The sequence below is a fragment of the Rhinolophus sinicus genome, chromosome 9 (assembly GCF_057876585.1).
Source record: "Rhinolophus sinicus isolate RSI-liver-muscle chromosome 9, RSI-T2T, whole genome shotgun sequence".
Lineage (NCBI taxonomy): Eukaryota > Metazoa > Chordata > Mammalia > Chiroptera > Rhinolophidae > Rhinolophus > Rhinolophus sinicus.
This window is the reverse complement of record NC_142509.1, coordinates 35,607,112-35,619,388: the sequence shown is the minus strand read 5'-3', so window position 1 is coordinate 35,619,388 and position 12,277 is coordinate 35,607,112. Positions and strand designations below refer to the sequence as shown.

Genomic DNA, 12,277 nt, shown 5'->3' with positions numbered 1-12,277 from the left:
GGCGGCAGCTGCTCGGAGCAGGGGGAGCAGCGCCGCCGCAGCCGCCAGCAGTGCGGCCTCCGGGCGCCGCCTGGCTGCGCCGCGAGCCTGCCACCCACCCCGGGGACGCGACCAGGGGCGCCCGGAGACCCGGACCCGGCACGCGGAGGGGACAGCCGGCGGGCGAGCGCACGGACACTCACCCGAAGGCCGCAGGTGCCGCGGGGTCCCCCGGGGAGGAAGGGCCGGCCGCGGAGGGAGCGCGTTCCTTGGGAGCCAGCCCGGCGGCCGGTCCGCCGCCCCGGGTTTGCGGCAGCCGGTGCGGTAATGCAAGTTTCCTGCGGGGCTCTTGACTTCGCGGAGTTGAAGGCGACGGTTCGGGACGCGAGTGCTCTTGGAGACAGTTGAGAAACACGGATCTCGGCTGGCCCTCTGCCCCGTGTAGACACCCGAGCTAGGACGTCGCTTCCCTTTCCCGAATCCTTTGGAAAACGGGGGTCGGAGGAAAGGTGCCACTCGCGACCTTGCTTACTAAGTAGCATTCGGCAGGGAAAGTTCAAGAATGATCAGCATTTTAACCCGGGCTCTGCTTGCCCCTGGAGATCGTGGCCCTCACCATAAATAAAGGGCCCGCGCTGGGTTTGTCGGAGAACCACGATTTAAATGTAAGGCCCTCCCGACTTAAGTCCCAGTCTCAGAGCAGATGCCGCGACCGCACAAATGACCCTGGCGCAGGTAAAACGGACTGGCCGGCCTACAGGGACGACTCTGCACGGTTTCTTCCCCGTCCAGCCCCAGGACAGCTCTGTAGAGGAACCCACAGTTATCAGGACAACTCGGGTACTCCATGTTTGTGTTCAGGTGCAGCTACCCAGACTTGACCAGAGCTAATTCACACCCAGATGGATGCTGGGGAAAGTGGGAGTGACCCTGTCAGCAAGCCTGGGGCATTGGAGATAAACTAGCCCAACACCAGGCATCTTACACGTGGGGAAACGGAATGGCAGGAAGTTCAAGGTCACAGCCACAGCTACTAGAACTCTGACTCCCACTCTAGAACCAAGCAGCTTACCCAGAGGTTTTGGTTTTGGGTAGAGAAGCTATGAGGGTAATGGAGTGGGAGATTGCACTGCAGACCGTTTCCTAGTCATGTCTTGTTACCATTCTGAACCACAAGTTACTAATGTGAAAAATAAAGGTACACTGAGAGAATCATTCTGAGGAGGACAAGGGAAAATATGTAACAGCAGGCCCTAAAACACACTGCCGGGGGGGGGGTCAGGTCTCACACTGCCCGGGTCAGGTCAGCAGACATGTGCTTGGGGGCCACACAGAACTTTTAAAAATATATATTTGAATTTAACATAGGAAGATACATCAGAAATCCAAGTATCGACTGATGAATGGATAAATGCGTGTATCTGTTAAGCAGGAATGACGTCCTGACACTTGCCACAACATGGATGAACTTTGAAAACACTAAGTGAAAGGAGCCACTCACGAAAGGACAAATATGATTCCTCTTAGATGAGATCTTTAGGCCAGGCAAATCCAGAGAGATAGAAAATGGATTGGTGGTTGCCGGGAAGGGGGGTACGAATGGGGAATCACTGCTAATGGGTACATGGGGTCTCCTTTTGGGGTGATGAAAAAATTCTGGAACTAAAGAGGTGATGGTTGCACAACATGGTGGATATACATAATGCCACTGAATTGTACACTTTAAAATGCTTACAATGCTTAATTTTATGTTATAGGTATTTTACCACAATGAAAAGAAATCCAGATATCCAGCAGATATCTACAAACTGGGTCCCCAGTACCACATGGCAACAATCGGCTGTAGCTGAGAACTTCTGTGTCCCTCAGACAAAGCTCTCCAGATCACCAGTGTGTCACCCCGTCTTTTTACTCATTTATTACCAGATGGCCCCTGAAGGAATTTGTGTTTCTGATTTCTGATTAAACTGTAAAGCTTTCTACAAATGTTTTTTATAAATCTGGCATGTCGCTTTTTATGGTTTCCTGACCACTGCAGAGATTTTAAAACTTCTTTCTCTCAACAAAGCACAGTTATTTTATCATCTGTGTCTGATCATTCTAATATTTGAAGTGTCTGAGGGTCTGTTTCTGCTAGTTCTTGCTCATGGTGTCCTATTTCCTTGTGATCTGCCTGGTTCTCCCTGACCATGCTGAACACTGTGTTTGAACATGTATTTATAGGGATAATTTGAGGTTGAGGATGAAGTTACCTTCTTTGAGAGACGTTTTACATTTGCTCTGCCAGGCTCCTGAGGGCACTGCTGGTCCAGGGAGACCTCCACCGAGTTCTGAGCTTGTGGGTACCTGGACCACCCAGGTGATGCCAATGCAGGCTGCCCAATTGAGTAAGACTGCTTTGTTTGCTGTACCCTGAGGATGGGTCAGTGATGGGGCAGCTGGCTGACAGACCTGCACTTCTTTACTTTGTGTTCAGTCACCTCACATTGATAATCTGAAATCAGCTACAACGGGAGCTTTTACACTATGGAAATCAGCAAATGCTACACATCAGGACCCTTTCCCTAAGGCGACTCGGAGCTGGTTGGTAAACATTTACCAGCATACCACTGATGGAGCCTAATGGGACCCCCAATTGTTGTGGGGAAGGTCTCCCCCAACGTGTGAGCTTTATGGTGAGTTTCAAATAGACCGGGGAGGGCTTGAAAAAAAAGAAAAAGTTTTCTGTTAAACCAAACACTGCCATTTGCCTCGCAGTACTATAACCACAACTATAAAAACTCACCAGCTCAAGACACCAGTGGATCGGCAATTTGCATCCCCATCCGTGCAGCCATTGGCTTGCCTAAAAGTTGGGCCACTTGGGGTCATATAAAAATAAAGAGATAGTATATATATAAAGTGCTTTGAGAAACTAATGTGTTCAAAGGTGAGACGTGTAATCCAGACACTCTTCTAACAATGAATAATTAAACGCAGGCTGTTTGGTCATGACCCAGTGACCTGGAGCAAGGCTGGAATCTGTCCATAAAGAGGCTTGGCGAATTCTCAGGTCAGGAATCTCAAGGTTGCCCAAGTGTCTGCAGCTTCACTCCCATGGGTGCAGTCATTTTGGCTGCCCAGCATCTGAATACCCTTCCTAGTTCTGGGTGAGCCTTTGGGGGTGAAGCCACCCCCACCCCATTACGGAAGCTCTCTTCACCCAGGGAGTTAGGTCCTGGGCCTGGGGCCCAACTTAACCAGGTGGTGGATGGTCTAGCCAGTCGAATTTTTAAAATAATAGCTTTATGGAAATATAATTAAAATACCATAAAAATTCACCCTTTCAAAGTGGTGTTTAGTATATTCGCCGAGTGGTGAAACCATCACCACAATTTTAGAACATTTTTGTCATCCAAGAAAGAAACCTTTTACTTATTAGCAATCACTCTTCCTCTCCCCTTCCCCCAGCCCCTGGCAACCACACATCTACTTTTTGTCTCTATGGATTTGCCTATTCTGGACATTTCACATAAAGAAAATCATACAATATGAGTCATTTTCTTTCTGGCTTCTTTTGCTTAGCATAATTTCAAGGTTCATCCATGTTGTAGTGTGTATTAATACTTCATTCTTTTTTATGACTGAATAGTATTCTATTATGGATTTCCCACATTTTGTTCATTCATTCATTCATTCATTCATTCATTGACATCTGGGTGGTTTCCACTTTTTGGCTGTTATGAATAATGTTGCTATGAACATTAGCATATAGGTTTTTATGAAGATGTGTGTTTTCATTTCTCTCACCAGCGTACCTAGGAGTGGAATTGCTGGGTCATAGGGGGACTCTGTTTAACATTTTTGAGGAACTACCTGACTGTTTTCCAAGGTGGCTGCACCATTTTACATTCTTACCACCAGTGAATGAGGATTCCAACTTCCCCACAGCCTCACTAATACTTGTTATTATCTGTCATTTTTATTTTAGCCATCCTAGTGGAGGTGAAGTGGTATCTCGTTGTGGCTTTGATTTTGACTGATTTTTTTGTGGGACAGGAGGGGCAGTGGAGAAATAACTTCCAGCAGAAGTGGCCACTGGAGAACTAAGAGGATTGGAGGCACTGAGCTCCCAGTGGTGGCACTACCACTGGCATCCCAGCTGCCTTTGGTTCCTGCTCATTTCCAGACCTTGCTTCTCTAGTCTCTCCATTGATTCTGTGAGTTACCCAATAGTCTTCAAATAAAGTCCCTTTCCACTTAAGCTAACCAGAGCCCATTTCTGTTGCTACAAACCAAAGATCGTGATTGATACCATCTTCAAGCTGCGCCTTAGTTACACTTCCGGGATGCCTCATCTCTTGTTGCAACCCTACACTCCTCCCAAACTATTGTAAGAGTCTCCTCACTGTTGTCCCTTTCCCCAGACACCCCCTCCTGCCCATTACCCGGTTCTAGGCCTCTAAGATGCCAATTTAATCCACTTCTCCCTTCACTTTAATCGGGTTAAACATCCTCGATTCAGTAGACAAGGCCATCCAGAACGTAACCACTGCCTTCTCTGGCCACCGCCCCCAGGCACCTCTCAGATTGGCTCAGAGTGCCTCGCTTATGTCATTTCTCCTCTACTGTCCCCCGCCGCCTCCTCCTTCCCACCCCATCTTCTCTGGATGCCCCTATATGAGATCACAAGGTACTGTAATTAGTGACGTTTCCCTCACTACAACATGACCATCTTAAGGGCAACCTCCATGCTTCGTGCCACATTGTATCTCGGCTTAACACACTGTGTTGGCACTGAGGTCACTATTAGTAAGAGGATCTGTAGGCCACAAGTTACTGCCACCTGGCATTTAGCCCAGAAAAGTGGAAAAGTTAGAGGTGACCGACTCGACCCTGAGGAAAGGGTAAGTGGCAAGCATTTGCTGAAGCTTTGCTGTAGGCCAGGCTGCCTTCTGGCGATCACCAGAGACTCAGGCAAGTGTGTAAACGTGACCATGCGTGAAGGGACTACAGGATCACTGAGAAAATTGTGGTCACATTTAAAAAACAAAAAAAAACATTGAAATCCCTTTAAAACTCAGAAGGAAGAAGAGGTACCAACTCAGGACTTCGGGTGTATGGGGCTGAAACCCACTGTGAGTGTTTCCACTGTTGGCAAGTGTCCCGTGAATGAACACAACTTCAGGGCTGGCTGCACATATGACTTCCGTTTGGTCTTTCCTCTGAGTGAGAGCCTATCCCAATGACCAGATCTTCCCCTTGGGAGACTGGGCCAGCCTCCATTGCTCCTGCCAAGTGCCCACACGAAGGCATTCCTATTCAGACCCGAGAGGAAGAACCATCAATGGCAGTGCTGAAGGAACGCCGGAGATCCTTCTAGACCCCTACAGACCTCGTCTTGAGCCTACATCCCCCGCTATGGTCTGACCTCACGAACCTTTTGTTCACTGAATGCCTCTGGCTTAGATGCACACTGTCCCCTCTGTCTGGAATGGTCTCCCCATCTCTTTCCATGATTGGCTTTCCACTTTTCTGTGCTTCAGACCTGTGCTTCACAATCCCACCCGCTGCTCCCCTCACCAGGGCAGACGTGCTGGCCAAAACTCGTGCTCCTCCCAAAGAAAACAGCCCCACTTGCTTGAAAGAGCACGATATACAAAAATAGATACCTTGGTGACTTCCAGTCAAGAAAATAAAAGAACAGAAGGGGTGCCGGTGGAACACAACGGTTCAGCCCCTTTCAGTGGGGCGACTTTGGTGTTGAACACCCCCCATTGCACCACCAGTGATTTCAAACTATCAAGAGAGGTGGTGGGGCCAGAGGGGACAGCGACCTTCTGGGGCCTGACACCTCTCACCTGGGCGTTGATAAATACCCACTGTTACCTAGGAAGGCAAGAGGCCTTTCAGCAGCTCAGGAACACACGAGCTGAAGGGCACAGGGACCCTGATATTAACTGTCTCGTGAGGTCGGTCCCTACACTCAGTATTGCACTGCCATTGAAGAATGTTGCATCAACCTGGTTTTTTGTGTGTGGTTTTAAAAATATTCCTTTACGCTAAGCTTGCAGAGGGTTCTTATATGACATCTGAGTAGGGTGGCAAGTTGCTGTAGATCCCCTGTCCCCTATCTATTTATTACCGTCCATTTTGAGGTAGCCGCCTGTAGGGAAATGCTGACCAAGCCCCAAAGGAACATGCTCAGGCTGCACATACAGGCGTCTAGCCATGGCCTAAGGACACAGATCTTTAGAACAAGACCCGTCTGCACTGCCTCGAGGTGTTCACAGAAGACAGAAAGCCAGTGAGGTGACCCGGGAGCAGTGGGCCGACTGGCTCTAGGAGTGTCTGCTTAAGACCCGAGGCCTAGGGCAGGTCATGGAAACAACTCAGGGTGACTGAGTCGGAAAGGTGGTAGATTTCTTCTTCTTTTCTTTCTCTCTTTTTGTTTTGCTTTGTTTTTTTAATTTTGAAATAATGTTAGATTTACAGGAGAGTTGCCAAGGCAGAACCGAGAGTTCCCACAGACCCATCACCCAGCCTCCCTAGTGTGCACATCGAACCATGACAGTCATCGAAACAGAAACTAACACTGGTACCATGCCATTGACTAAACTACAGACCTCATGTCAGTCTCACCAGTTCCTCCTAAGGTCCACTGTCTGTTCCAGAAATCCAGGATCCCACTTTGCATTTCGTCATTGGGTCTCCTTTAGTCACCTCCGATCTGTGACAGCTTCTCAGTCTTTTCTTATTGGTCCCGACCTCAGCGTTTTTGAAGAGTGCCAGTCAGGTATGTTGCACAGATTCACTGCATTTGTAAAAATCTGTTGGGAGGGGTAATCCTGGCCTATGAGGGAGAGCAAACTCCAGCCTATGGGACACATCCGGGCGGCTAGTCCTGTGTGGACCACAAGCGAAGAATGGTTTCCACATTTTTTAATAGTTGAAAAGAATCAGAAGAAGATGACGGTTTCATGACACGTGGAAATGACACACAATCCAGGTTTCCGTGTCCATCACGATATGTGTTCGAAACACAGCCACCATCATTCTTTTCTGGATTGTCTCTGGCTGCTTTCCTTTTGTGCTCCACACATGCAGTGGGGGTGGAGTGGGGGCTGGGCCCGCAGAACCTCAGTATTTACTCTCTAGCCCTTTCCAGGGGAAGTCTGCCGACCAAGATGGAGAGGGCCTGTGAGGACCGGCATGCACTTGTAGTCACAAGCTAAGTCAGCTATGAAAACTGCACTGAAGCTTCAGGTTCATTCATTCCATCCACCCACAAATGTTTATTGAGGGCCCACTGTCAAAACCCGCAGAGACCCCTCTTTGAACAAGTGTTAACTGGTGCTAAAACTCAAACTGGGAGAGGTTAGTTCTCATCAAACGTCTTCCCAAGTCTCAGGCACAGTTTCCGCCTGTAGTCATAATAGCTGCTGTCCAATTTTGAGCTCTCACGCCCTGTGACGCTTGACTTGCGCCATCTCTTTTAATCCTCATGAGCACCCCAGGTGCTCCTCAGTTTCCAGGAGGAAACTGAGGTTTAAGAGATTAGCCACACCCAAGGGCAGCCAGAGAGCTATTAAATAGCAGAAGCAGAAAACGAACGCAGCCCAGGCTTTCTGAGCTGAAGCATAGGCCAGAGAGGCTTGGGGGTCTGCAGCAGAGAGTGGGCTTTGGGGGGAGGCTCTTGGTGGTTCCTGGAAGACCACTGCTATTCTACATGCTCCTGAACTCTGCAGGCAACAACCCAGGATGTGGACGTCAGCAGCCAGAGGCCCCATCAATGGTGTTCTTTCTTCAAAGGAACACGCCAGTGTGCTCTTTGGGGTTCTGTGTTTTGTCCCTGAGGCTGGATGGATGTACGAGCCCACGAGCCCGTCTTCAGGCCCTCCTTCCTCCCTTTCTGGCGTCACTGCTCTGCCACCCACACTATTGGACAGCCTAAGTTCTCTGCTCACAGGGCAGAAAGGCCGGCCTTGGATGGATGGCCTTCCTCCCCACTACCTGTGTGGCCACAGGCTGGGCCTACCTGGCCAGGATGGAAGGTGGAGAGGCCTTCCTGGGGTTGAAAAGGTGAACGTGCTACTCTCTGCCTTGGTCAAAGTAACTGAAAGACACCAAAACAAAAGCACCTGCAGAGAGGGGTCCTGAAGGTAAGAAGGGGTCCCACAGACCAGGCTGGGGCGGGAATGCCACTGACACAGGACCTGCTGTCCCTTGCTATTTTGGCCTTCCTGGATGAATGTCATAACCATCATGACTTAAAGAGATGCCGGAAGCTGGCTCTGCACACAGGGAGCATCTCAACCCCAATCGGACCGTGGCCCAGCCATAGAGGGCCCACCTGGTCGTTAGTCCATTCTGCTGCAGACAAGGATTCCAATACATGTAGCCGCTAAGAACAAAATCAGTGTGCCAGCTTTAATGAAAGAAGTCTCTGGTTGGTGTCCAGACTGCATCCAATTCTGAGTTATTTTTCGAAGAGAACAAGTCATTTGAGAATTTCCTGTTCCCTAAAATGTCCCCAGGAACTTTTTAAATGGCTTGGTAATATATCTCTGAAGCCCTTAGCAGCTGCAAAATTGATTCATAAAGCATGTTTTCCTTTTTGTGTTTTTTAAAAAGAACAAAATGTAAACTAGGTTGCAAAGCCCTGGTGACACAACGTGATCAGCCTGTGGAACCATGGCCCATGCCGTCTGTCCCAAGGTCGCAGTGACACAGCCTGGTTCGGAGTAGATGGTTCCATTCGATGTTCCAGGGTGTTCCAAAGACTCCCCGTGCCGACCTTCCAGGTGGACGCTACGCCGTGGGGAGGGCTCTGTGCACGGGGGAGGCTGCTGCTATCATTTCTCTCACACAGACCTCAGCCCCTGAGCACAGAGTACCTTGACGGGGATCAGAAATGCTACCTCAAATGCTAATTCTCCTGGAAGGACCTGGTTTGGGTGGGAGGCTGTGTTGGACTGAGCGTGCATGAAGGTTAACACCAGGCACATCTGCGTAAAGGAGACCTCACAACATAGACCATAGCTTTCATCTGTTTACACGATGATGGGATTCTATTTTCAAGGTCAAAACACCGCTGGAAACCTAGTCATGGTCCCTAAACCTCCCTGAGCTGGGGAATTGGCCCGTTTTTGCCTACTCGGGGTTTTGAAGCCCAGCAAGTGTGAGGCAGTCAGTCAGCCACGCTGGTTCCTGGTGGGGGGGAGGGGCTCACACACTCTAGTGGGTGAGTTCTGCTCGGCGGGCTGGCTGTGTGGTTTCTGGCCCCGGTGCAGCACACACGGTGTTCTAGGGTGTGTTTTGCATTCTCTCTGACCGTTGCCACCGGAGTTAAGCATGGCCGGTGATGCTCTTCATAACGACCACACAACGCTGACGCGGTGTTTTGCTGACGAGAAGCCATAAGCAAAGGATTCTCAGGAGACCAGAGATCCCAGCACCCCTCCCCAGCCTAACAGCAGGCAGGGACCACACCACCTTCGCTTCCCTTCAAACGCCCCCTCCAGGCAGCACTGCCTTAGTTTAGGCACAAAGACAGGCCAGGGTGTCTAGCTACCATTTACACCCAGCTGCTCGTGCTTTTCTTGCCTCCACCCACTTGTCTATTTCAGAAACGGTGGAATGCCCAACTTTGTGAATTCCATTGCTTACCAGAAATTTGCTTTTAATGTCTAAACGTTCTCAAGATGTAGAGTGGGGGTAGGGAAATGCAGAAAGCTTAGTGCTTCTTAGGGAAAAAACAAAAGCTCTCACACACAAAGTCCTTTGTGCTTCACACATTCCTTACAACTTCACTAACCGTAGGATCTTGTCTGGAGTCGGGTGAGATGGTGAAGCCAAGAATTTCAGTCGCAAATATTTCTGCCGTGATTTCGTCTGGAAGTTCTTCTTCATAGCACACTTCTGAACCTGGGCAAACAAGAAAACCCGTGTTTTCATAATGATGAGGTTTCTAACACAGAAGCGTTTTCCAAAAATACAAGGAAATGATACTAAAAAGTGAGAGGTGCTTTGTGTGGTGGTTTGGCTTTGATTCCTTGAAGAAGAAAAAAAAACCCTGGGTGGAAAATGGTTAAAATCCTTCCTTTGCGGTTTGGAGCACTTGTTACTTGGGTCTCTGCAAACTTCACTGGAAAGGCTTAAGTGCCCTGTGTCCTTGATGTTACTGTTTTGAGACACCTAGGACCACAATATAAATACATAACCATTGGGAAAGGTACATTCTGAGACCCCAAGTACACCAGAAAGGGGGGCAGATACTGAAGTCTGGTACTGTCTGAGTTGAGGGACTCTGTTTCATTTGCAATTGGGAACAGACTTTACAAGAAGAGGGAGGAGGTGGCCTGGTGGGGAATCTCTGCTCCCGGCTCCAGTGGCAGTAACAGTGGTGGCTCTGACCAGCACTGGGTCAACAGGCCAGCGTCCTGGGCTGTCCCTGGAGTCATTTCCACACAGGCAGGCCCAGGAGAAGGGTCTGGATTGATTCCTGCTGAATTCAAATTCACAACCCTCACTTCAGGGCCATTTTCCTCCCTCGAGGGGACTAGGAGAAGGAGGTAGGAAATCCTCAGGCAGAAAAGGAGAGCCTGATCTTTAAAAACCTCAAAATTCTGTCAGCTTGAAGTGGGGCTCGTGCCGCCTACCAAGCCATCACCCTCTCCTTATCAAGTCCCTCTGAACAATTCCTCTTCTTCTGAAACAGCTTCCAAACTGAATCCTCTGCCAGTGGCCCAAGCCGGGAAGATGAAGACCGGGTCAGGGGACTACAGGGAAAAGCAAGGCCAGACGACACAAAAGACAGACAAGCAAGGGAACAAAAAGCTTTCTTTCCTCTCTTAGATGTGACCACCGCTCACTGGCCTTTGCGTAACTTATTCACGTGGGCTTCCCGACAGACTTGCTCTGTTGTGTAGGAGTATTAAGGAGAGAGACTTGCGCAGCCAGGAGACATAAATGCAGGTAAGTCTACAGCAGACCTGCGAGCGCGGCTGCATGCCCGGACAGAGCCAGCCCCAGTACCTTTGACAGAGGAGGCTGCAGGCTCGGATTTCCAGCCCTCAGGATTCAGTCCCAGCAGCGAAGCAAAGCAGTCAGACATCTCCTCCTCCGTCATATGCTCACCTGGGTATTGTAAAGGAAAAAGATGGCCGGTCAGCTCTCCGGACTCAGCACGATGTCCGAGTACCACTGTTCTGAGGTCTGCAAGAGAATCAGTCCACGCTTTCCTTCTTGAGACACAATGACAATCTAGAGAGTGCCATGTAACCGTTGCATAGACTTCCTTGTATGGTCTTAGGAATGGGACTCCAACAGGGGAGATACTTTGGGGCTTGTATGGCGAAATCGGACAACTTTCTGATAAAGGCTCCAATGGCTTTATCTCAAGTCCCCCCACATTAGAACCACCAGTTTGACTAAGATGAAACAATCACCCAGGGAAAATGCCTGCTTGACTTCCTCACATAAAATGATAAGGAAAAGAGTAGGTAAAAGGGGAAATTTTGACTTTGGTGTGGGTTTTTTTCCACAAACGCATCCCATAATAGCCGAATCTCCTAATAGCCCTGTGACATTGAGGGCTGGCGCTTGTATTCCCATTTTACAAGTGAGGACCCTGAGTCCTGAAATTTCAGAAAGTGGGAACATAGCCGGCATTTTTCTGGTCCCCAGGTCAGTGTCCTTCCGGTGACCCCACACAGATCAGCAGGGACATCCCCCAGGCTGAAACCCCATCAAATTAAAGATGCCACACTCAGCTCTCTCCAGTGGGCATGGCCCAAGGATGTTACAAGATTTCCCTCTTTATGGATTTACCTTTAGTTAGAAGCAGCTTCAGGAAATCTTCTCTTTGAATAACCTTCTCCCCTTTTGAATTGGTATAGCCAAGGATGTCAAAACTCTTCTGGATGTTACGCATGGTGTTCCCAAAAGGTGGCCGGTGATTCAGGTAAATTTTGAGGAAATCTGGTAAGTTGATTTTGTCAATTATTTCTCCAGTGTCTACATATTCACTAAACCTGATTTCGTTGAACATATCTTCAATCTAGGGAAGAGGTTTGAAAAAAAACAGAAACAAAAAACCATGGTAAGCAGAAACGACACTATATGATATACTTCTAAACATTGGAGAGTAACAGACAAATGTTCATAGTTATCTTAGAAAATATCTGCTACGGGTTGACTGTGTCCCCCAAGAAAGATATGTTGAATTCCTAACCCCTAGGACCTCAGAATGTGACGTTATTTAGAAATAGCATCATGACAGATGTAATTAGTTAAGATGAGGTCATACTTCAGTAGG

The 12,277-nt window shown here is 48.9% G+C and overlaps 1 protein-coding gene and 1 long non-coding RNA gene across 8 annotated transcripts in view; one reads left to right on the top strand and one right to left on the bottom strand.

The window, feature by feature from the left end:
- The first annotated feature begins 153 nt into the window (after positions 1 to 153).
- LOC109448489 (uncharacterized) lies at positions 154 to 2,061 on the top strand. 2 transcript variants are annotated; one of them, XR_012492686.2, is made up of 2 exons: positions 154 to 819; positions 1,737 to 2,061. It is a non-coding gene; the product is annotated as an uncharacterized LOC109448489 (long non-coding RNA). The 2 variants fall into 2 exon arrangements; XR_016022422.1 differs by having other exon boundaries at positions 154 to 840.
- Positions 2,062 to 9,623: 7,562 nt separating this feature from the next.
- The window catches only part of CFAP251 (cilia and flagella associated protein 251), a 54,349-nt gene continuing 51,695 nt past the window's right edge, over positions 9,624 to 12,277 (bottom strand). For 2 of the 6 annotated variants that reach the window (XM_074321491.2, XM_019734059.3), the window contains 3 exons: positions 11,791 to 12,019; positions 11,098 to 11,175; positions 9,624 to 9,885 (listed from right to left, as the gene is read on the bottom strand). In XM_074321491.2, the coding sequence (XP_074177592.2) occupies positions 9,749 to 9,885; positions 11,098 to 11,175; positions 11,791 to 12,019 (444 nt within the window). In that variant the 3' untranslated portion in view covers positions 9,624 to 9,748. Of the gene's footprint in view, positions 9,886 to 10,995; positions 11,176 to 11,790; positions 12,020 to 12,277 lie in introns of all 6 variants that reach the window. The other 4 variants (XM_074321489.2, XM_019734054.3, XM_074321490.2 and 1 more) reach the window with 2 other exon arrangements.